This window comes from Coregonus lavaretus, assembly GCF_964263955.1.
Source record: "Coregonus lavaretus genome assembly, chromosome: 30".
Classification (NCBI taxonomy): domain Eukaryota; kingdom Metazoa; phylum Chordata; class Actinopteri; order Salmoniformes; family Salmonidae; genus Coregonus; species Coregonus lavaretus.
In genome coordinates, this window is record NC_140017.1 from 20,019,610 (window position 1) to 20,043,815 (window position 24,206).

At 44.3% G+C, this 24,206-nt stretch overlaps 1 protein-coding gene across 1 annotated transcript in view; it reads right to left on the reverse strand.

Moving 5' to 3' along the window:
• LOC311106151 (neurobeachin-like) overlaps positions 1-24,206 on the reverse strand; it is a gene marked incomplete at both ends in the record, with an annotated part of 290,049 nt that overhangs the window by 204,218 nt on the left and 61,625 nt on the right. Inside the window, 6 exons of the mRNA XM_084148480.1 lie at positions 1,813-1,932; positions 6,266-6,392; positions 8,359-8,480; positions 11,001-11,096; positions 11,449-11,549; positions 12,010-12,241. Of these exons, the coding sequence (XP_084004606.1) occupies positions 1,813-1,932; positions 6,266-6,392; positions 8,359-8,480; positions 11,001-11,096; positions 11,449-11,549; positions 12,010-12,241 (798 nt within the window). The remainder of the gene's footprint in view (positions 1-1,812; positions 1,933-6,265; positions 6,393-8,358; positions 8,481-11,000; positions 11,097-11,448; positions 11,550-12,009; positions 12,242-24,206) is intronic.

The following is a 24,206-nucleotide window of genomic DNA, read 5'->3' on the forward strand; positions in this document are numbered from 1 at the left end:
GACCTGTGGAAACTTGTCCTTTGGTCTGGAGTCCAAATTGGAGAATTTTGGTTCCAACCGCCGTGTCTTTGTGAGATGCGGTGTGGGTGAACGGATGACCTCCGCATGTGTATTTCCCAACGCAAAGTATGGAGGAAGAGGTGTGATGGTGTGGGGGTGCTTTGCTGGTGATACTGTCTGTGATTTATTTAGAATTCAAGGCACACTTAACCAGCATGGCTACCACAGAATTCTACAGTGATACGCCGTCCCATCTGGTTTGGGCTTAGTGGGACTATCATTAGGTTTTCAACAGGACAATGACCCAAAACACACCTCCAGGCTGTGTAAGGGCTATTTTACCAAGAAGGAGAGTGATGGAGTGCTGCATCAGATGACATGGCCTCCACAATCCCCCGACCTCAACCCAATTGAGATGGTTTGGGATGAGTCGGACCGCAGAGTGAAGGAAAAGCAGCCAACAAGTGCTCAGCATATGTGGGAACTCCTTCAAGACTGTTGGAAAAGCATTCCAGGTGAAGCTGGTTGAGAGAATGCCAAGAGTGTGCAAAGCTGTCATCAAGGCAGAGGGTGGCTACTTTGAAGATTCTCAAATATAAAATCTACTTTGATTTGTTGAACACTTTTATGTTTACTACATGAATCCATATGTGTTATTTCATAATTTTGATGTCTTCACTATTATTCTACAATGTGGAAAATAGTACAAATAAAGAAAAACCCTTGAATGAGTAGGTGTGTCCAAACTTTTGACTGGTAGTGTATATATGGCTCTGGGCAATGGTTAGGGCCATTATACGGACACTGAGACGGAGATGAGAGGATAGGGTCATGTCCTTTAACACATCCAGACTCGGAGACGGAAAACATCATCCCAATTTCAAAGATAGCTGAGTAGCAGAGCAATTAACAGACCCCAAAAAATGATAACAGCTTTTGAATGGGCAAATAGATTGTCACTCAGAGAGGAAGGAAGGCTGACAGACACTTAGGTCTGCATCCCAAATGGCACCCTATTCCATACTTAGCGCACTACCTTTGACCAGAGCCCAGTGTGTGTCTGTCCTTATAAACCTGTACCTGTAACCCCTGCCTTGTAGAAGTGGGTTATAATAATATCCACCACACACACCCCCATCCATGCCTAACTCTGTAGATAGCAGCCTTTGTCGTCCTCCCTCCCAGTCTCTTCTTCTACGGCCTTCCTCTCTTCAAACATCTCCCTGATAAATGGTTATTCAAATGGAAGCTTTGAGAACGCAGCTCTGCTCCCAGGAGTAAACTCTGCCACAGCGCTGAAACTCAATGAGCACCACAGAGGATTTACGAATCTCAAATGGCACCCTATTCCCACTACTTTTTACCAGGGCCCATATAGAGAATAGGGTGCCATTTGGGACACAATCTTGGGTCTGATGATTTCAAACTGTGGTCGATGATCAAATGCTGCACTTGCAGCCACAAACATCACAACCACAAACATCACAACCACAAACATCACAACCACAAATATCACAATATCACAACCACAAATATCACAGCCACAAATATCACAGCCATAACCATCACAACCACAAATATTACTACCACCACGGCCATGTTCAGTGGGGAAGAAAACAGGAGAAAACGGAGTGAAACAGGTAATAGCTCCACTTGTCCAATAAAAAATGTTTCAAAACTGTTCAAAATGTGCCTGTGTGCCTTACTGAACACGACCTTGCAGAGAGCTCACAACAGGAAGGAGCAGTGACAGGAGAGTCAGTCAATCAATCAATCAAGCATCAATCAACCAGCAATGAGGAGCATTCTCACATCGTTGGTGTTGACGTGCCAGGCCATGTCGCCATAGGAGACCAGCTGACCGTTGACATAGCAACGGATCTCACTGTTCCTCCAGCGGTTGTAGATATGGACGATGCAGATCATGTACCACTGAAACACAGAGAGGAGAGAGATGGTTAGAGAGAGCGAGTGAGTGAGTGAGTGAGTGAGTGAGTGAGTGAGTGAGTGAGTGAGTGAGTGAGTGAGTGAGTGTGTGTGAGAGAGAGAGAGAGAGAGAGAGAGAGAGAGAGAGAGAGAGAGAGAGAGAGAGAGAGAGAGAGAGAGAGAGAGAGAGAGAGAGAGAGAGAGAGAGAGTGTGAGTGAGTGAGTGAGTGTGTGTGTGTGTGTGTGTGCACGTGCGTGCGTGTGGATGCAGGTCCACACCAGTGTGAATTTAATTAAAATTTAAAACATTAAAAAAGTTCTCATTTTTAAATAGAACTATACTAAATATAATCATGTCACCAAATAATTGATTAAAACACACTATTTTGCAAAGGTCTACAGTAGCCTCAACAGCACTCTGTAGGGTAGCACCAGGGTGTAGCCGGAGGACAGCTAGCGTCCGTCCTCCTCTGAGTACATTGACTTCAATACAAAACCTAGGAGAATCATGGTTCTCACCCCCTTCCATAGACTTACACAGTAATTATGACAACTTCCGGAGGACGTCCTCCAACCTATCAGAGCTATTGCAGCATGAACTGACATGTTGTCCACCCAATCAAAGGATCAGATAAGTAATCTAGTACTGAAAGCATAAGCTACAGCTAGCTAGCTCTGCAGTGCATCAAATGTGGTGAGTAGTTGACTCAAAGAGAGAGAAAGAAAATAGTTGAACAGTTTTGAACAAATTCATTTCTTCCTAAATGAAGGAGAAGCAACAGAGAAATAAAGAGGGAGAGAGATTGTCATTTTCTTTCACTTTCAGTTTCACTTACTTAGCTAGCAAATGCAGCTAGCTAGTTTAGCCTACTGAAACACCCTGCTCAAACAGAGGGATGCTATGTTAGCTAGCTGGCTATGACTATCCAACACAACACTAGAACTCTTCCAAGTCAAGGTAAGCTTTTGGTTTTACTAATTTATTGCCACCGGGGCCCGCCGGTGTAACTGCTTACTGACTGTACACTGTAAAGTTACTGCATGATTGTAGCGGGTTTACTAACGCGTTAGTTCTATTAGCTTAATTTAGCTAATATGGTGACAACGATGTAGGCTGTGTGTAGTGGTTTGGCTTGGAAAGGTTTTTTCGCCTGGTCACATACAGCTGATGTGTTGTGCACAAGGGAAGGGAAGAGGTGAAAGGAGGAGAGCGCATAACGTAGATGCGAGAAGGAATACAACGTGGCTGCTATGAAACTGTGAATTGTGTTTACGCGTGATCAGGGGTGTATTCATTCCACCAATTCTGTTGAAAAACGTTTCTTAAACAGAAGCAAACGGAACAAAACAGGGATAAACATACCTGAATTTGTCCAATAGAAACTCTTGTTTGCAACTGTTGGACTAATGATTACACCCACTATCAGCTAGATGCAGGCAAGAGTGTGCAAGGCGGTATTGAATGTCACTGTCTGTCCATGTGTCACTCTCTGTCACATCAAATTTGTCTTTCGACCTGTGTGCACCTACGTGTAAACTTTCATTCATAGGCTAGGTTGTATCAACCTCATGATGTGTATAGGGAAAATGTGAGTATCATGTAGTAGCCTAAACCTATCGCTGTTACATTTAACTGGGTGAACGGAATATGAATGACAGTCATCCAATATGCTGTAATAGAAATAAGGCCATATTCATGAAAAAAAATGGTCCTCCCTTATCTGTAACGGCACTGCCCGCCACTAATCCACACATAATAACACTAGAAACTACAACCCATTCAATCCCACTGTATGAACAGGGTTTTAAACACATCCTAATGTGTTTGCATTGCAGTCACCCAGATCATCTAGAGACCAAATAGGATAATGTGATTCAGTAGCTCTGATCTCATACATATTGCAGAGACAATAGCAGTATTACAAAGGCCTACTGCATAGCATAGATAACACAGTATTACAGAACATACAGTTATCCATACATTCTGCATGGTATAGACAACACAGTATCCCAGACCATACAGGTTCTCTGATACATACGAAAATCTAACCTGTAAACGGATCATCTCAATTTAAGGCTTTAAATGAAGCAGTTCCAGCTGCAACCCTCACTATGTTGATCTACTGCAGATCAAAAGGATTTAAACACATCATTAACATGACTATGGCAGAGTGGATCAGATTACTCCAGTTGACTATTAAGAGGCAATGTCCCCTTTAAGATCACTTTTAATCACCAGGAGATCAGATAATTGATTTGAGGATATCTTTAGATCAAAGTCTGCCCTCTACTTTAATGACTTGGTGCAGAGAGGAGAGGGCGAGAGGGGGAACTTAATTCCAAACATAGTACTGCACTATGTACAGTATAGGGTGTCATGTGACACACCATGGTTGCTGACAGCTGTTTAACCCAAGGCTGTAATTGTCTGACAGAAGCCTTGAACCAGCCTGCTATCTCTACTGGGACAGAGACAGGTAGGGTGTCAGACATCCCAAGCTACATTACACTCCCTCTCTACACTCTCATCTCATCTCACTGTGCACCCAGCTGCTCCTGTGAGGAGGTCCCTGTGGGACTGTTAAACAGAACAGGTAATGATGTTCTCTCTCTCCCTGGTCTGAGGAGACTGGAGGCACTCTCTGCTACTGGCTAGGCTTCTGATAGCAGTGCTGGCCAAGTCTAGTGGTGGCAGAAGTCTGGGGTATATTGAGATCCACATGCGGAGCACAAACTATTTGAGGGAGGGGAGGAGGAGAAGGAGGGAGGAGTGTTTCGTTGTGACAGATGTTTGTCTATCCTAACAATTGTGCTGTATTTTCTGTCCCTGATGATCTGTTAATAAAGTCAAACTGCCCACAATGTATATGATCAATTATAAACTTGACGGTTCGAGCCCTGAATGCTGATTGGCTGACAGCTGTGGTATATCACACCGTATACCACAGTATGACAAAACATTTATTTTTACTGCTCTAATTACGTTGGTAACCAGTTTATAATAGCAATAAGGCACCTCGGGGGGTTTGTGGTATATGGCCAATATACATACCACGGCTAAGGGCTGTATCCAGGCACTTCGTGCCTAAGAACAGCCCTTAGCCGTGGTATATTGGCCATATACCACACCTCCTCGTGCCTTATTGCTTAATTATGTAATATACCGTACCAACACAGCAGAATGCAGTCCTCCATACACAAAATGCCTTTTCCAAACCACAGTTATACTAGGTTTGCTGTAAAGATGTTCTAAAGTTTTATTAAGATGATGTCACTGTTAGATACCAGAGGCTGTATGCATCAAGCATCTCAGTGCTCATTTAGGATAGATTAAGCCTTTTAGATCACAATGAATAAGATTACATGGATCCTAGATCAGCACTGATCCTAGATCAGCACTCCAACTCGGAGGCTGCATTTACACAGGCAGCCCAATTCAGATCTTTTGCCAATTATTTGCATACCTGATACCTATCTGATCTTTTCCCTAATGTGTAAACAGCACAAAACCACATGGAATCTCATCTTTTGACTTCCGATTTATACCACCTCCATATGTGGATCTCAATCCTGATACAAATCCGATCCTCCATATGCGACCTCTGTCTGGACAGTCAGATCAGATATTTGTTTTGCTCTGAAGTGGGTTTTTTGCACACGATCTGCTGAACCATGACCACCACCCCAACATTTAAAGGAACAGTGACAGGAAATGAGCATTGCATCTGTGTGCTACTTCAGAGGCTGCATCGGTGTGAATGGGCAAATCTGATATGGGTCACATTGACTGTGGACAGTCAGAAAAAGAGATTGGATACAGAAAGAAAATCTGATTTGGGTAGGGTGGCAGTATAAACACAGCCTAAAACGCTTGATAAATATGACCACAGAGATCATTATGGGGTTTTCCTGATAGTACCAACATGGCAACAGGCTGGTGGTCATGCCTCATCCATAACATACTGACCAGATCCATACAGTCCTATAGAGCAGCAGACTGATGATCCTATTCTATCAGCAGCACCTCAACACACCATCACTCACATATTGGACCTGCACACTGCTACATAAGCCCTCTACTGATCATCAGCTATGTGACCTGTAGGCTGGTGTAAGCACACTGACAATTGATCACTACCAGGGTAACAGATGAAACGTAGTTACCCTAGTAGTCTCCACTTGGATGGCGGAACTGCTAGCTTTTTGGTGGCGCAAGTCGCTAAAAACTTTTCAGGACGGCAGTCGTGTGTGTTTGCAAGGCAGAGGTCCTGGGTTCTGGTATCGGTTTGAGATGGTACAATTAAGCAAGCACAGTGGCGTCCGTCAAAGCATCTCTTACCTTCCTAGGTTGAAAGTCATATTTGACACAGTGCTGGAAGCCTTTGCCTTTAGACTTCAGTGATGTCACGATCAGACAGTTGCCCACGAAATGTGCAGAGTAGCCGATTCCTTTACTTGTGCGAAAGCTGCAAAATAAACAGTTTCAAAATTACGAGGTGCGAACATTACATTTCTGATTTCAGATTGGCTCCCTCGATTTGATGTTTCACATTGTAGATACTCAGGAAAAATAATGCCTTTCTCTCAATGGAGGAATGATTATCTTGTATCTATCAGGTTTATGTCAACCAAACACTATCCACACCAGAAGGATAATGATAGTAACTACTGTCAACCAAACACTATCCACACCAGAATAATAATGATAGCAACTACTGTCAACCAAACACTATCCACACCAGAAGGATAATGATAGTAACTACTGTGTCTGTTTCTGACTAATTCATGATAACTTTTCCACTCTGGTCATCTCTCCCTTTATCTCGCCCTCTCTCTGTCACTCCCTCTCTTATTCTCCCAGGCTGTTTCTCTCCACTCCTCTCCTCTCCCTTTCATCTCCTCCCTCCCCTCCCCTCCCCTCCCCATGCTCCTCTCAGTCCTCTACTTTCCTCTACTCCCCTCCTCTCCACTCCCCTCCTCTACTCCTCTCTATGGACTCCTCTCCGTATCTATCTGGAGAAGCGGTTGATAAACGCTCCTCTTGAGGCTATTGATCTCTCTGTTAATTACCCACAATCCTCCACCAGACGTGGGCGGTGTTGGCCAGACATTAGAGTCTACATTAATAGTCGTTACCGTTGTACCTCCCCCTTACAGCCCATATGCCCTGTCTCTGTACTTCCCTCTGCAGCCTGCCTCTGATCCCAGCCTGTACACACACACACACACACACACACACACACACACACACACACACACACACACACACACACACACACACCACACACATACACTAACTTGTACCAGCCTCCACAGTACAGACCTGGGCTGGTTTTAATCACTCTAATCAGGACTCATTCCTCCTTTATCCATTATACTGCACTACTTCATCAAGAGGAATGGAGTCCTCAGGCAGAGCTGCTTATAAACTTGAAACCTTGAAAAGTTAATGAAATGAAAAACAACTTGTGGTCATAATCTGTTTACAGGTCAGAGGTCAAACAAAAAGTTACTGGGACCCCACTAGACAGACGTCAGTTCAACGTCTAGTTTTGATTTACATCTGAGTTGTCAACTAACGTGAATTCAACAAGAAATAAACAAACAAAAATAATTGGATTTAGGTTAAAAAATATGAAATTCCCTTTTTGCAAATCCAATCAGTTTTCCATGTTGATTCAAAATCATCACATTGAATTGTTTTGAAGAAATGATGTGGAAACAATGTTGATTGAACCAGTTTTTGCCCAGTGGGTCAGTACAACAGGTGGAGGGACTGTTTGGGTGCTGGTGAAAAGGACAACAGCTGTACATAAAATTATTATTTATTCACTTAGATCTCATAGGTTTCAACCAGGTTGGCTTTGCAAACGATACTGATCATCTGCAGTTGTGTTTATGTACCATTGCTTCATGTGTATCTATCAGTAAAGACATGGTTTATAAGCTCACCAGTGGAGATATGGTTTATATGAACTACTCACCAGTAGAGATATGGTTTATATGAACTACTCACCAGTAGAGATATGGTTTATATGAACTACTCACCAGTAGAGATATGGTTTATATGTACTACTAACCAGTAGAGATATGGTTTATATGAACTACTCACCAGTAGAGATATGGTTTATATGTACTACTAACCAGTAGAGATATGGTTTATATGAACTACTCACCAGTAGAGATATGGTTTATATGAACTACTCACCAGTAGAGATATGGTTTATATGAACTACTCACCAGTAGAGATATGGTTTATATGTACTACTAACCAGTAGAGATATGGTTTATATGAACTACTCACCAGTAGAGATATGGTTTATATGAACTACTAACCAGTAGAGATATGGTTTATATGAACTACTCACCAGTAGAGATATGGTTTATATGAACTACTAACCAGTAGAGATATGGTTTATATGAACTACTCACCAGTAGAGATATGGTTTGTCTTTGTCGACGTTGATGTTGTTTAGAGGGTCCATTCTGAACCAGGTGTTGAGAGTGAAGCCATTCTGGTATGGCCACTTAGCAATGGGAGGCAGCGCTATGGCCTGGAGAGAGAAAGGAGAGAGAGAGAGAGAGAGAGAGAGAGAGAGAGAGAGAGAGAGAGAGAGAGAGAGAGAGAGAGAGAGAGAGAGAGAGAGAGAGAGAGAGAGAGAGAGAGAGAGAGAGAGAGAGAGAGAGAAAGAAAGAGAGAGAGAGAAAGAGAAAGAGAGAGAGCGAAAGAGAGAGAAAGAAAGAGAGAGAGAGAAAGAGAAAGAGAGAGAGAGAAAGAAAGAGAGAGAGAGAAAGAGAAAGAGAGAGATACCTATCATAGACTTCAGAGGAAGAGTCATCTCTAAACCGAATAACGCAACAAACATACTGCAGTCGTGTGATGGTTCTTTAGATGGTGGATGGATGACACTCTATGAAGACAAACACTGGATGGAGACGAATTACTCTTTTGCAGATTTAGGAGGCGTTCCCCTGCTCAGACGTTGCATGCATCAACCAGTGGTTGCATACCACGTCATCGACAGTGCTGTTGGGCACCAGATTGCAATAACATATGATGTGGTTAGCTGATACGTAAAATACCTATCCAGGCGTTGTAAGATCTGGCATGCATCAGCAACGCCTGGGCAGAAGAACGCACCCTTTATAATGAACTGACCACATCTACAGCCATGCATCAACTCAACCGCTTCCTGTTCTCTTGCAACAATTAATGAACATCTGACCAATCAGAATAGAAAAGGGTAGGTGCTAGGTAGATAATCAATTATAATTCCAAACAGCTGATTCACCATATTATAGAACAGTGGCAGATTCCTACAGTTGAAGTCGGAAGTTTACATACACTTAGGTTGGAGTCATTAAAACTCGTTTTTCAACCACTCCACAAATGTCTTGTTAACAAACTATAGTTTTGGCAAGTCGGTTAGGACATCTACTTTGTGCATGACACAAGTAATTTTTCCAACAATTGTTTACAGACAGATTATTTCACTTATAATTCACTGTATCACAATTCCAGTGGGTCAGAAGTTTACATACACTAAGTTGACTGTGCCTTTAAACAGCTTGGAAAATTCCAGAAAATGATGTCATGGCTTTAGAAGCTTCTGATAGTCTAATTGACATCATTTGAGTCAATTGGAGGTGTACCTGTGGATGTATTTCAAGGCCTACCTTCAAACTAAGTGCCTCTTTGCTTGACATCATGGGAAAATCTAAAGAAATCAGCCAAGACCTCAGAAAAAGAATTGTAGACCTCCACAAGTCTAGTTCATCCTTGGGAGCAATTTCCAAACGCCTGAAGGTACCACGTTCATCTGTACAAACAATAGTACGCAAGTATAAACACCAAGGGACCACGCAGTCGTCATACCGCTCAGGAAGGAGACGCATTCTGTCTCCTAGAGATGAACGTACTTTGGTGCAAAAAGTGCAAATCAATCCCAGAACAACAGCAAAGGACCTTATGAAGATGCTGGAGGAAACTTGTACAAATGTATCTATATCCACAGTAAAACGAGTCCTATATCGACATAACCTGAAAGGCCGCTCAGCAAGGAAGAAGCCACTGCCCCAAAACCGCCATAAAAAAGCCAGACTACGGTTTGCAACTGCACATGGGGACAAAGATTGTGCTTTTTTGAGAAATGTCCTCTGGTCTGATGAAATAAAAATATAACTGTTTGGCCATAATTACCATTGCTATGTTTGAATGAAAAAGGGGGTGGCTTGCAAGCCGAAGAACACCATCCCAACCGTGAAGCACAGGGGTGGCAGCATCATGCTGTGGGGGTGCTTTGCTTCAGGAGGGACTGGTGCACTTCACAAAATAGATGGCATCATGAGGAAGGAAAATTCAATTGATATATTGAAGAAACATCTCAAGACATCAGTCAGGAAGTTAAAGCTTGGTCGCAAATAGGCCTTCCAAATGGACAATGACCCCAAGCATACTTCCAAAGTTGTGGCAAAATGGCTTAAGGACAACAAAGTCAAGGTATTGGAGTGGCCATCACAAAGCCCTGACCTCAATCCTATAGAATATTTGTGGGCAGAACTGAAAGTGTGTGTGAGCAAGGAGGCCTACAAACCTGACTCAGTTACACCAGCTCTGTCAGGAGGAATGGGACAAAATGCACCCAACTTATTGTGGGAAGCTTGTGGAATGCTACCCAAAACGTTTGGCCCAAGTTAAACAATTTAAAGGCAATGCTACCAAATACTAATTGAGTGTATGTAAACTTCTGACCCACTGGGAATGTGATGAAAGAAATAAAAGCTTAAATAAATCATTCTTTCTTATTCTGACATTCTGACAATTCTTAAAATAAAGTGGTGATCCTAACTGACCTAAAACAGGGAATTTTTACTAGGATTAAATGTCAGAAATTGTGAAAAACTGAGTTTAAATGTATTTGGCTAAGGTGTATGTAAACTTCAGACTTCAACTGTACAGTTTATGTATAACTTTTTTCAGCTCTTCACACAAACTTTTTTTTTTCAGTGTATAATAAGAGGGAATGTCCACATCACCAGGCTAGCCCAGCCCAGACCAGAGTGTAAAGTCTTACCGCAGCACTGCGTCCGGGGAAGTTGAAGAAAGTGTCTGGACCGTGTCTCTGAGGCATCTGGTTCAGAACAGACAGCAGCTTCACTGCATGCCTTGGCTGAAGAGGAGCGATGGTGGTAGGAGAAGAGATGGAGGGAGGAGAGAGGGAAGAGATAGAGGGAGGAGAAAGGGAAAGAAGGAGGTGGGGAGAGAGATGAGATAAAAGGAGGATGAAAGATGGAGGGAGAAGAGAGCAAAGAGATGGAGGGAAGAGACAGAGAGGAGACATGAAGGGACAAAGGGAAAAGGGAAGAGAAGAGGGAAGAGAAAGAAGAGATGGAGGGAAGAGATGAGAGAATACTGTATATGAGCCATGTTCATCACGTACAACAGGTGATTCTTAACCCCAACTTGTAACCTCTCCTTCTCCTCCCATGACTTACCCAGAGTCCTCTACTCCTACAACTTACCCAGAGCCCTCGGTCTCCCCTCAGCATACTGAACAGCAGTTTGAGCTCCTTCACTGTGATGCTGTAGCTGGCCAGCACTCCTAACATATCCACCAGCAGGTCTACAGACACACACACACACACACATTAGTGTTGAGTTGGTACTTCAATTTCCTCACTTGCAGATAGGGGTTCATTATTTACTGTAAAACATCCACAATAGAAACATGCCCTCATATTTCACAATATAATTAAAAAGAGTTGAAAAGTGCCATGCCTTTAGTTTGCCCTCTGAAATGTAATTTTACTCTAAACTGTCATTATAAAACACACTGTGACTAATGATATTTTCTCTTTTCAATTTTTCCTCTCTTTTAAGCCAGAGGAATTTCAATATGCTTAAAATATTAACTTAATCCACATCCATCCACCCAGCACTCTGCAGTGGGTACTGTACTGTACTGCAGGCTTCCTGTAAGCACCTGGCCATGGAACAAGCTCTATGGACTATTTCTTCAGCGTGTGTGTGTGTGTGTTTGTTTGCTTGCTTGCCTACATACTTGCTTGCTTATGTTCGTTTACCTGCAATCATGTCATCAACGGAGCTCATCTTCAGCAGCACCTGCTCTATGAGGCCCACCTCAGTGCTGGTCTGGAGGTTACGGACACTCTTCCTGAGGATGGCTGTGAACATGGACCACACCTCAGCCTGGCAGGTCACATCACAGTGCTCCAACAGCTCTACCATACAGCCCAGGCTCTCCGCCGCCGCTATGATGAAGTTCTGCTCCAGGTCAAACTCACCCCCCACCAGCTAGAGAGGAGAGAGGGAGGGAGGGAGGGGAGAGAGGGAGGGAGGGGAGAGAGGGAGGGGAGGGGAGAGAGGGAGGGGAGGGAAGGGATGGAGAGGGAGAGACAAGAGGGGGTATGAGATTAACAGGCATGATTGCCAGTTCAGTAAGAGAGAGGCCTTTTCCTCTAAGAGACTGTGATTGTATTTTAAAAGGCTCTGAAATACGAAGGGTTGTAATCTAAAATCCCATGTTGGTTGGAAAGTGGACGGGAAGGGGTATACCGATCACCCAACAATCAATATTTATATTCTTGAAGCTCAACGGGCAATTAATTGGGCGCCTCTAGTAGCGTGAACATACAGAGAACACATGGTACAGAGGCTGCATCTTGACTGGTGGGCAAGGAGGCAGACATGCAGAAAATAGGGTCAGAAACCCTCCAGGTAGCATCACTGGGACTGACAAGACAGAGCCTGCAGGAAATAAGGTAAGAACTAATAGCAAATCTAGCGAAAAAGAGAGAGCGCAAAAACGCGTGAGAGAGGTGGGTGTGAAAGAGAGAGGGGGCGAGTAATAAGCAATCTGATGTGGTTCAATGGCCAAGCTGTTCAGACAACCGACCCCTATAAAGCAGAGCTTACAGTAACAAACCCCTGCTAAATATAGACTGTGTTCACACTGTTGCACACTGAACAGACTACCTGGGTCCAACAGACTGCACAGGTCTTCTCTACCCCACCATCTCCTCTCCCTCCCCTCTCCCTCCCCTCTCCCTCCCCTCTCCTCTCTTCTCCTCTCCCCTCTCTTCTACTCTCCTCTCTTCTCCTTCTTCTCTTCTACTCTCCCTCCCCTCTTCTCTCTGTTCTCCTCCCCTCCTCATCCCTCCTCTCCTCTCCCTCCCCTCTTCTCTCTTCTCTTCTACTCTCCTCTCACTCCCCTCTTCTCTCTCTTCTCTTCTACTCTCCTCTCCCTCCCCTCTTCTCTCTCTTCTCCTCTACTCTCTTCTGCTCTCCTCATCCTCCTCTCCTCATCCTCCCCTCCCCTCTATTTTCCTCTCTACTCTGCTTTGTCTAAAGTTAATATTCCTTTTCATTTATTTACCCTTCATTCTATTTTGGTAGATCTCAGCTCCAGTAGTAATTGTTATGTTATCAATGTGTCTTAGTGACCTTAGTGTGAGAATACCTGGCTGGTACTAGAGTACAGGGCCCAGGGAAAGTATTCCTATGGAATTTAACATCTTGACAAAAACGTCCTTTTCAATGAGAGGAATTGATTTTCAGAGGAGACTGTGTGCAGTTGAAGTTAGGATAATGTCTGAGGTATTATGAAAAATAGGACCAGATCAATCATGTTTATTTACTTTTTCATCTACACCAGAGAACCAGGATTCTGACTAAGAACTAGCTTCTCCATTACATTGTGGGTTGAGCAAACAACCTCAACAATTTTACTGCAAATGCATTGGCAGGCTAGTAGGCCATGGTATAGAGAGATAGAGGAGAGACAAAGAATCCTGCTGTCTGGGCTGAACCTAATCTTTCTCTCCTACAGTACCTCTCCATCGCCCTGTCCATTCATCCCTCCATTCATCACTCCATCCCTCCCTTCATTCACAGACAGCAAGCAGCAGACTAATTACAGTTTCACATCCTAGTAATCTGCAGCCATTGTGCTCAGAGAGGAGAGGAGGAGAGGTATAGATGAAGACATGGGAAGCGTCCTCAATGACACCCTATTCCCTATTTAGTGCTCTGGTCAAAAGTCTCTGGTCAAAAGTAGTGCACTAAATAGGGAATAGAGTGGCATTTGGGACGTAGACATGGACACAGATTAGCCACTTAGGCTGCGTTTAGACAGGCAGCAAAATGTGGATCTTTTTTTCACTAATTGGTCTTTTGACCAATCAGATCAGCTCTAAAAAAAGATCTGATGTGAAAAGACCTGATGTGCTTGGTCAAAAGAACTGTCAGACTGTTAGAGTAATTATACCAGCCATTATACATACCACTTTAACCACTTCAACTGGCTCAACCATGCTACAGCATAATCAATGCTAAGAACTCAATGGAAGAAAATGTATACACGTATCCTTTAGCTTGAGAGTTTGTTTAAACTATATGTAAGAAGAACTCGAGGGTAATCAAAGACTCAGCGGATTCAGAAATCTAGGTACATTATGTAAGCCTGAGGTATGCCAGAGGCAAGGAGAGCTAACACGATGTACATTGAATGTCTGCATTCTAAACTCCAGGGATATGTCCCAAATAGCACCCTATTCCCTATATAGTGCACTACTTTTGACCAGAGCCATTTGGGACGCTCCAATAAGCCAGAGAGAGGAAAGCAGAGAAGAGAGAGCAGAGAGGAGAGAGCAGAGAGGAGAGAGCAGAGAGGAGAGAACAGAGAGGAGAGAACAGAGAGGAGAGAGCAGAGAAGAGAGAGGAGAGAGCAGAGAGGAGAGAGCAGAGAACAGAGAGGAGAGAGGAGAGAACAGAGAGGAGAGAACAGAGAGGAGAGAGCAGAGAGGAGAGAACAGAGAACAGAGAGGAGAGAGCAGAGAGGAGAGAACAGAGAGGAGAGATTAGAGAACAGAGAGGAGAGAGGAGAGAGCAGAGAGGAGAGAGCAGAGAGGAGAGAACAGAGAGGAGAGAGCACAGAGGAGAGAGCAGAGAGGAGAGAACAGAGAGGAGAGAACAGAGAGGAGAGAGCACAGAGGAGAGAGCAGAGAGGAGAGAACAGAGAGGAGAGAACAGACAGGAGAGAACAGAGACACAGGGAGTCTAATCATCAACAAAATCTTGAAATTGTGCAGTGCAAAGCCTTTTTTTTTATAGTATGATGCAATATCTTCAATCGATCATGATCTGCTAGTTGGATGAAAGATAGAAAAAATAACTATTTTTAACTTGAAATGTTTAGTATGCACAACAGTGCCACTGTTTCTATTAGCAGAATAACACTTTCATTTACAATCTCTTTCTGGATTAAAAACCATCTTCAAATCAGATTCTTGATTAGGTCCCACAATCACCTAGGCGCCAGATGTCTCTGTGTGAGTAGCTGCACTAAGAATGAGCAGAATGTATATTGGAAACATACAGTCTGGTTACACATAACAATGTACCTCCTCCACCATTTAAGAATATAGTATCTGTTAAGGATTACTAGAAGCAACAGGCTACATATAGATATAGATTCAGTGTTGGTATGGATGGCAGTTTAGCTTAATATAAAATGAGAAAAACAACAACAACCACATTCCATATGGGCAGTGACAGAAATTATACACATTTCAATTTAACTCTACAGTACCACTCACTGTGGTACTCTCACTACAACCTCTCCCTCTCTCCCGCTCCCCTCTCAGATTCAGTCTCTACCCCTCCCAACCTTTGCTCTATTCGCTCCATCTTTCTGTGTATTAAACTCCTGACCATTCATCTCTGTTACACTTAACATCCTGATCAGTGATTAGTTCCTTTCTCCTCACTGCATCTTGGCAGGAAGACAAACCAGAGCGAGAGAGAGAGACTCTTGGTCACCATGGTGACGGCAGTAGGTTGGACTAGAGACGTAATCTTCAGTAGGTTTCCAGTCTAAACAGTGGACAGTAAATCGGGTTTAAAAAAAAAGAAATATAAGTGAATTCCTATGTTCAGCTGTTGGTGAGAATGAACAGAGGAGAGAAGGAGGAAGAGGAGGCATTACATCAAGATCAATAATATAAAATGGCAAAACAGGTTCAAAAATACAGCTGCTCCATGCTAAGAGGCATCCCATTGTGAAGGCCCAGGCTATACTGCTGTATCCAGCATCAGAGAACACCAGCGTAAGCAGACAGCACATGCTGGGGTGTTGTTTCTGTTTCCTTGTCATCCTGAATAAAAATAAAAGCTGATGGACTGACATTCAGTTCTTCCATTGGTGCAGCAGAGAATGAGTACAGCAGCCATGCAGCAGCAAACCTTCTGGAAAAGAATTAGACGAATCACTCAAAGATCAGCAAAAGTCTCACAGATTAGTCAATGATTGTGTCTGCACCCTGTGTGCCTACACCTAGTCACAGTGATAATAGAACAGCACAACAGGACAAGACCAGGGTTGTATCCAAAATGGCACTCTATTCCCGTTAAACTCCACTACATAGGGAATAGGATGTCATTTGGGACACAACCCAGGGCTAGACCAGAACGGATCAGGTCAGCCTGTGTAAAGTACTCTGACACTGTGACATGTACAGTATCAAATAAAATCACATTTTATTTATCACATACACGTGTTTAGCAGATGTTATTGCGGGTGTAGAGAAATGCTTGTGCTTCTAGCTCTGACAGTGCAGTAATGTCTAACAAGTAATATCTAACAATTTCACAACATATACCCAATACACACAAATCTAGTAAGGAATGGAATTTAAGAATATATGCATATATGGATAAGCAATGACAGAGCAGCATGGACTAAGATACAGTAGAATATTATAGAATAGAATACAGTATATACATATGAGTAATGTTCAATACTTTGCAGGAGTGTGATCTTACACAGCCACTCCAGTAGTCTAAGGGAGTAAACCCAGGGTTCTTCTCTCCCTCCTCAAGACCTGACAAAATGTTCCGACTAGAAAGCCCAGGCTCCCGCTCAGCCCAGTCCAAGCTCTTCACTGTCCTGGGACCCCAATGGTGGAACCAACTTCCCCCTGAAGCTAGGAAAGCAGAGTCCCTGCCCAACGTTACCTCTCATTTTTTGGGCCACTGAGCAAATTTTAGGTCTTGTGAGCGGACACTTGAACATTGTGAAAATGTTGTGCAATTTTACAGTGAAGACTTTACAGTTTTAGACAGTAGGCTACTGTGACTATTTGAGCATAATGTAGGCCTACCAACAAGCCCAATGGAGCAAATCCCATAACATTTTCACATTGAAATAGCTTTTGATTTCTGTGATATAGCCTTCAGTAGCCTATATGTGGTGTTCAATGTAGGCCTACATTGCATGAGACTTTTAAAAATGTTTTTACATTATGAAGGGCTTGATATTAATTAATAATTTTTTACTTGGTCTGTAACACCATGGGCCAAATAGGTGACTGTAAATTGCTTTGTATTGTGTTTTTATTTAATTTTTTTAGTCATTTAGCAGTGTTGTGTGATGCAAGAAACCATTTTACAAAATACAATTAATTATTATTACCATACAGAGAATTAGACAATGTAGGCTACCCCTCTGCCTATTGGCTTATTTGCATATTCAAGCGTGTCAAAAAAACATTTTGTGCTCTTGTAGGAAGCAGTAACTCCCCATTGCTGACCTATACTTATCTATAACTGGGCTAATAACTCGCTAACTAGCAAAGAATATCAACAAATATGCACATGCGCGGCTCTGCGCTCTGATCTGAACTGATCTGAAAAGCACATTCACTCGCAGGTGATTGAAAGACCGCTCATGGGCTACCCCCACCAATAGAATTATACTCTGTTGCACTCTGGCTCTGCATACAACAAAATCACAGACTCAATCTTGCGAAGTTAGATTTGTTTTGGTTTGTTGCATTGAAAAGGGGCTGATATAATGTTGATTCGATCACAGAAAGAACGTTGATCTATATAGTGCAAACTAATGGGGCGAACTCAGTGAAGTTCAATCTCTTGCGTCGCTGCGCGGCATGGCATTTCTTCTGCGCAGCAGTCCTGGAGGAGGTGTGCAGTTCAGAGGGAATATTGTCCCTGCCCATCTTCTGAAAACATCTGAAACCCTACCTCTTCAAAGAGTATCTTAAATAATCCCACAGCACCCTCCCTCGCACCACCTCCTCATGCCCGACCCTGACCACTTGCACTTGACTAAGTAAGAGAGGGATATAGAGATGGAGTGGCAGAGAGGGGAAGAGAGAAGGAAAGAAAGTCAGGGAGCGGGGGAAAGAGAGCAATGCAGAGAGAGAGATTAGATATAGAAATGGGTTTATTGCTCCTGGGTAATTGGCTGAACATCGCTAATGAACTACACTGGGAGCAACACACACACACACGGTGTGTCTTTCAGACTGTGTAGTAGTGTGAATAGTGGGACACCACAGCTGCTCTGATGCTCTGGGGACTAGAACCACTTCCTCATTTCAATATAATGTAAATTAATTCATTAATTTGCATAACTGGCAGAACAGCCTTGTGTGAGTAAATGCACCAGGCAAAACCCACAAATGAAAGCCCCTTTTGTAGCTGTCATGGTCTATACTCTAAATCAGCAGGACGTCAACGTCATACACACACCAAAACACTTATATGGTGTAGTCCCAGTGTACTAGCAATGTAACACCAGAAAGGGAACAGTCTTTTAAACAGCAGCTTTGATGAATGTGTGTAAACTAGGCCATGATGCTACTGTGAACAGACCACAGATCTGAGATCCCAGTTACATACTGGTTTCTCCTTTAAGACAAGACAGAACCTACCTCCTGCTTCCTGCTGCAGCCAAACCTTCTCTCTCCTCCTTGCTGATCATCGCTACATCATCCAGACACCTGGTCCTCTTGGCTTAGACTTGGGGGGCTGGAACAGTTTTGTTCCAGCCCTGCACAAGCACACATGATCAAAGGGCTAGATGATGAGTTGAGTGGTTCAATCAGATGCGTTCGTGCAGGACTAGAGCAACAATGTCTCTGAACTGGAGAACAGGGACGGTATTGGAATGTTGATGCATGGTGAAACAGAGCTTTGTGTATAAGCCCAGCACTGAGAAACAGCAGAGCCCAGCGAGGTAGTGTGACTGGATTACAGATTAACATGCAGCATGTGATGATGATCACACCGGGGTGGACAAACACAGGAACAACAGGAAGGACAGGTCAACTCTCTGTTGAAACACTGTAGAGATTAGAGGATTACAGTCATATTATTGTTGAGAAATAAACACGTGATCTTGTCTGATCTATACAGTATACTCTTGTCCATGCCATCATGTGGACATATAGATGGCCCAGAATGATCAACTCCACCGCTCAGTCAGGTGTGATCTATGGCAGATCTATTTAGAGTTAATGGGGCATTACATTGCTCTGCTCCCTGACCCAGCATCATTAACACCTGGCCCGCCCCTGTTCATCATGAGAAAACAGATGTCTGTCCATGTGTGGGAGTTTCTACCTCCCTTGCTACAACATGCATGCGCGCGCACACACACACACACACACACACACACACACACACACACACACACACACACACACACACACACAATACTCTTCGTTATGTCCTCCCCATCCTCCTCTCCTCCAGGCCTGTAGCATTCTATCATCTGATTCAGTTGCTGCAATTACTTTTAGCAAAAATAACATTATATCAAATCAGCAGTCCCTTTGTGAGGGCTAGAAAGACCTGAGTGATTTATTGAACAGGAACAGAACAGGAAGGTAGTCTCTGCAGCAGAGAGGAGAGATGTCCTGAGTACCAACAAACTAACCTACATTTACATTTTAGTAATTTAGCAGACGCTCTTATCCAGAGAGAGAAGAGAGAGAGAAGAGAGGGAGGAGAGAAGGAGGAGAGGGAGAAGAGGGAAATGAGAGGGGAGAGAGGGAGAAACGTGGGAGGAAAGAGGCAGTCTAATTACCAGGGAGGAGAGAGTGAGAGGAAGAGGGATAGAAGGGGAGAGAGGGAGGAGAGATGGTAGAGAGAGGGACTGGGGAAGAACAGCAGTAGTTTAATCACCTTCTCTCCACATAATAAATCAGGGGGAAAATGAAATATATTAAATCCCAGAAGAGCCAGCTTGTTCCATGTATCTAGCTTAATGCTTACTGTTAACATTACCTGTAGAAGCAGGAGTGCCATGACATCTATTATCTGAAGCCAGACTATGGTTTGCAACTGCACATGGGGACAAAGATCGTACTTTTTGGAGAAATGTCCTCTTGTCTGATTAAACAAAAATATAACTGTTTGGCCATAATGACCATCGTTATGTTTGGACAAAAACGGGGGAGCTTGCAAGCCGAAGAACACCATCCCAACCGAGAAGCACAGGGGTGGCAGCATCATGCTGTGGGGGTGCTTTGCTGCAGGAGGGACTGGTGCACTTCACAAAATAGATGGCATCATGAGGAAGGAAAATTAAATTGATATATTGAAGCAACATCTCAAGACATCAGTCAGGAAGTTAAAGCTTGGTCGCAAATGCGTCTTCCAAATGGACAATGACCACAAGCATACTTCCAAAGTTGTGGCAAAATGGCTTAAGGACAACAAAGTCAAGGTATTGGAGTGGCCATCACAAAGCCCTGACCTCAATCCTATAGAAAATGTGTGGGCAGAACTGAAAAAGCGTGTGCGAGCAAGGAGGCCTACAAACCTGACTCCGTTACACCAGCTCTATCAGGAGGAATGGGCCAAAATTCACCCAACTTATTGTGGAAAGCTTGTGGAAGGCTCCCCGAAACGTTTGACCCAAGTTAAACAATTTAAAGGCAATGCTACCAAATACTAATTGAGTGTATGTAAACTTCTGACCACCTGGGAATGTGATGAAAGAAATAAAAGCTGAAATAAATAATTATCTCTACTATTATTCTGACATTTCACATTCTTAAAATAAAGTGGTGATCCTAACTGACCTAAGACAGGGAATTCTTACTAGGATTACATGTCAGGAATTGTGAAAAGATGAGTTTAAATGTATTTGGATAAGGTGTATGTAAACTTCCGACTTCAACTGTATATACATTCAGCAAAAAAAGAAATGTCCCTTTTTCAGGACCCTGTCTTTCAAAGATAATTCGTAAAAATCCAAATGACTTCACAGATCTTCATTGTAAAGGGTTTAAACACTGTTTCCCATGCTTGTTCAATGAACCATGAACAATTAATGAACATGCACCTGTGGAATGGTTGTTAAGACACTAACAGCTTACAGACGGTAGGCAATTAAGGTCACAGTTATGAAAACTTAGGACACTAAAGAGGCCTTTCTACTGACTCTGAAAAACACCAAAAGAAAGATGCCCAGGGTCCCTGCTCATCTGCGTGAACGTGCCTTAGGCATGCTGCAAGGAGGCATGGGGGTAGAAGGATTACTTTATCCTATCCCAGGTAATCCTTAAAGAGGTGGGGTTCCAAGTGTCTCCGGAAGGTGGTGAGTGACTCCGCTGTCCTGGCGTCGTGAGGGAGCTTGTTCCACCATTGGGGTGCCAGAGCAGCGAACAGTTTTGACTGGGCTGAGCGGGAACTGTGCTTCCGCAGAGGTAGGGGGGCCAGCAGGCCAGAGGTGGATGAACGCAATGCCCTCGTTTGGGTGTAGGGACTGATCAGAGCCTGAAGGTACGGAGGTGCCGTTCCCCTCACAGCTCCGTAGGCAAACACCATGGTCTTGTAGCAGATGCGAGCTTCAACTGGAAGCCAGTGGAGTGTGCGGAGGAGCGGGGTGACGTGAGAGAACTTGGGAAGGTTGAACACCAGACGGGCTGCGGCATTCTGGATGAGTTGTAGGGGTTTAATGGCACAGGCAGGGAGCCCAGCCAACAGCATGTTGCAGTAATCCAGACGGGAGATGACAAGTGCCTGGATTAGGACCTGTGCCGCTTCCTGTGTAAGGCAGGGTCACACTCTCCGAATGTTGTAGAGCATGAACCTGCAGGATCGGGTCACCGCCTTGATGTTAGCGGAGAATGACAGGGTGTTGTCCAGGGTCACGCCAAGGCTCTTCGCACTCTGGGAGTAGGACACAACGGAGTTGTCAACCGTGATGGCGAGATCATGGAACAGGCAGTCCTTCCCCGGGAGGAAGAGCAGCTCCGTCTTGCCGAGGTTCAGCTTGAGGTGGTGATCCGTCATCCACACTGATATGTCTGCCAGACATGCAGAGATACGATACGCCACCTGGTTATCAGAAGGGGGAAAGGAGAAGATTAGTTGTGTGTCGTCTGCGTAGCAATGGTAGGAGAGGCCATGTGAGGATATGACAGAGCCAAGTGACTTGGTGTATAGCAAGAATAGGAGAGGGCCTAGAACTGAGCCCTGGGGGACACCAATGGTGAGAGCACTTGGTGCGGAGAAAGATTCTCGCCACGCCACTTGGTAGGAGAGACTGGTCAGGTAGGACGCAATCCAAGAGTGAGCCGCGCCGGAGATGCCCAACTCGGAGAGGGTGGAGAGGAGGATCTGATGGTTCACAGTATCAAAGGCAGCAGACAGGTCTAGAAGGACAAGAGCAGAGGAGAGAGAGTTAGCTTTAGCAGTGCGGAGAGCCTCCGTGACACAGAGAAGAGCAGTCTCAGTTGAATGACCAGTCTTGAAACCTGACTGGTTTGGATCAAGAAGGTCATTCTGAGAGAGATAGCAAGAGAGTTGGCTAAAGACGGCACGCTCAAGAGTTTTGGAAAGAAAAGAAAGAAGGGATACTGGTCTGTAGTTGTTGACATCAGAGGGATCGAGTGTTGGTTTTTTGAGTAGGGGTGCAACTCTCGCTCTCTTGAAGATGAAAGGGACATAGCCAGCAGTCAAGGATGAGTTGATGAGCGAGGTGAGGTAAGGGAGAAGGTCACCGGAGATGGTCTGGAGAAGAGAGGAGGGGATAGGGTCAAGCGGGCAGGTTGTTGGGCGGCCGGCCGTCACAAGTCGCAAGATTTCATCTGGAGAGAGAGGGGAGAAAGAAGTCAAAGCATAGGGTAGGGCAGTGTGAGCAGGACCAGCAGTGTCATTTGACTTAACAAACGAGGATCGGATGTCGTCAACCTTCTTTTCAAAATGGTTGACGAAGTCATCCACAGAGAGGGAGGAGGGGGGGGGGGGGGAGGAGGATTCAGCAGGGAGGAGAAGGTGGCAAAGAGCTTCCTAGGGTTAGAGGCAGATGCTTGGAATTTAGAGTGGTAGAAAGTGGCTTTAGCAGCAGAAACAGATGAAGAAAATGTAGAGAGGAGGGAGTGAAAAGATGCCAGTTCCGCAGGTAGTCTAGTTTTCCTACAGCATCTAGTAAAGATGAGGTCAAGCGTATTGCCTGCCTTGTGAGTAGGGGGGGACGGTGAGAAGGTGAGGTCAAGAGGAGAGGAGTAGAAAGAAGGAGGCAGAGAGAAATGAGTCAAAGGTAGACGTAAGGAGGTTGAAGTCACCCAGAACTGTGAGGGGTGAGCCATCCTCAGGAAAGGAACTTATCAAGGCGTCAAGCTCATTGATGAACTCTCCAAGGGAACCTGGAGGGCGATAAATGATAAGGATGTTAAGCTTGAATGGGCTAGTGACTGTGACAGCATGGAATTCAAATGGAAAAAGAGAGAATATCCACTTGGGAGATATGAGGATTCCTGTGCCACCACCCCGCTGACCAGATGCTATCGGGGTATGCGAGAACACATGGTCAGACGAGGAGAGAGCAGTAGGAGTAGCAGTGTTTTCAGTGGTAATCCATGTTTCCGTCAGCGCCAAGAAGTTGAGGGACTGGAGGGTAGCATAGGCTGAGATTAACTCTGCCTTGTTGGCCGCAGAATGGCAGTTCCAGAGGCTGACGGAGACCTGGAACTCCACGTGGGTCGTGCATGCAGGGACCACCAGGTTAGAGAGGCAGCAGCCACGCGGTGTGAGGCGTTTGTATAGCCTGTGCGGAGAGGAGAGAACAGGGATAGACAGAGGCATAGTTGACAGGCTACAGAAAATGGCTACAATAATGCAAAGGAGATCGGAATGAAATGAACTAAACATCTGGGAAAGCGAGAGAGCAGGGCCTCCCTCACTTACGTTTCACTGAAACACCCAAATATAACTCTCCCAACTTCCACCTCAGAAACTATAATTGTTGTAAACTACAGCGGTTCAATGTTTTCTAGGAATAGACTAACTTAGTTTATTCAGCTAGCTAACTTGGTACAGTATTCTTCCGTGAAAACCGTCCAGGGCACCTAGTCATATGACGCCACAGCCAATTAGCATGCCGGACTCCAACAACACGATTTAGCACCAATACTCTTCAGACAGCATTGAGGAGTACACCACAGCA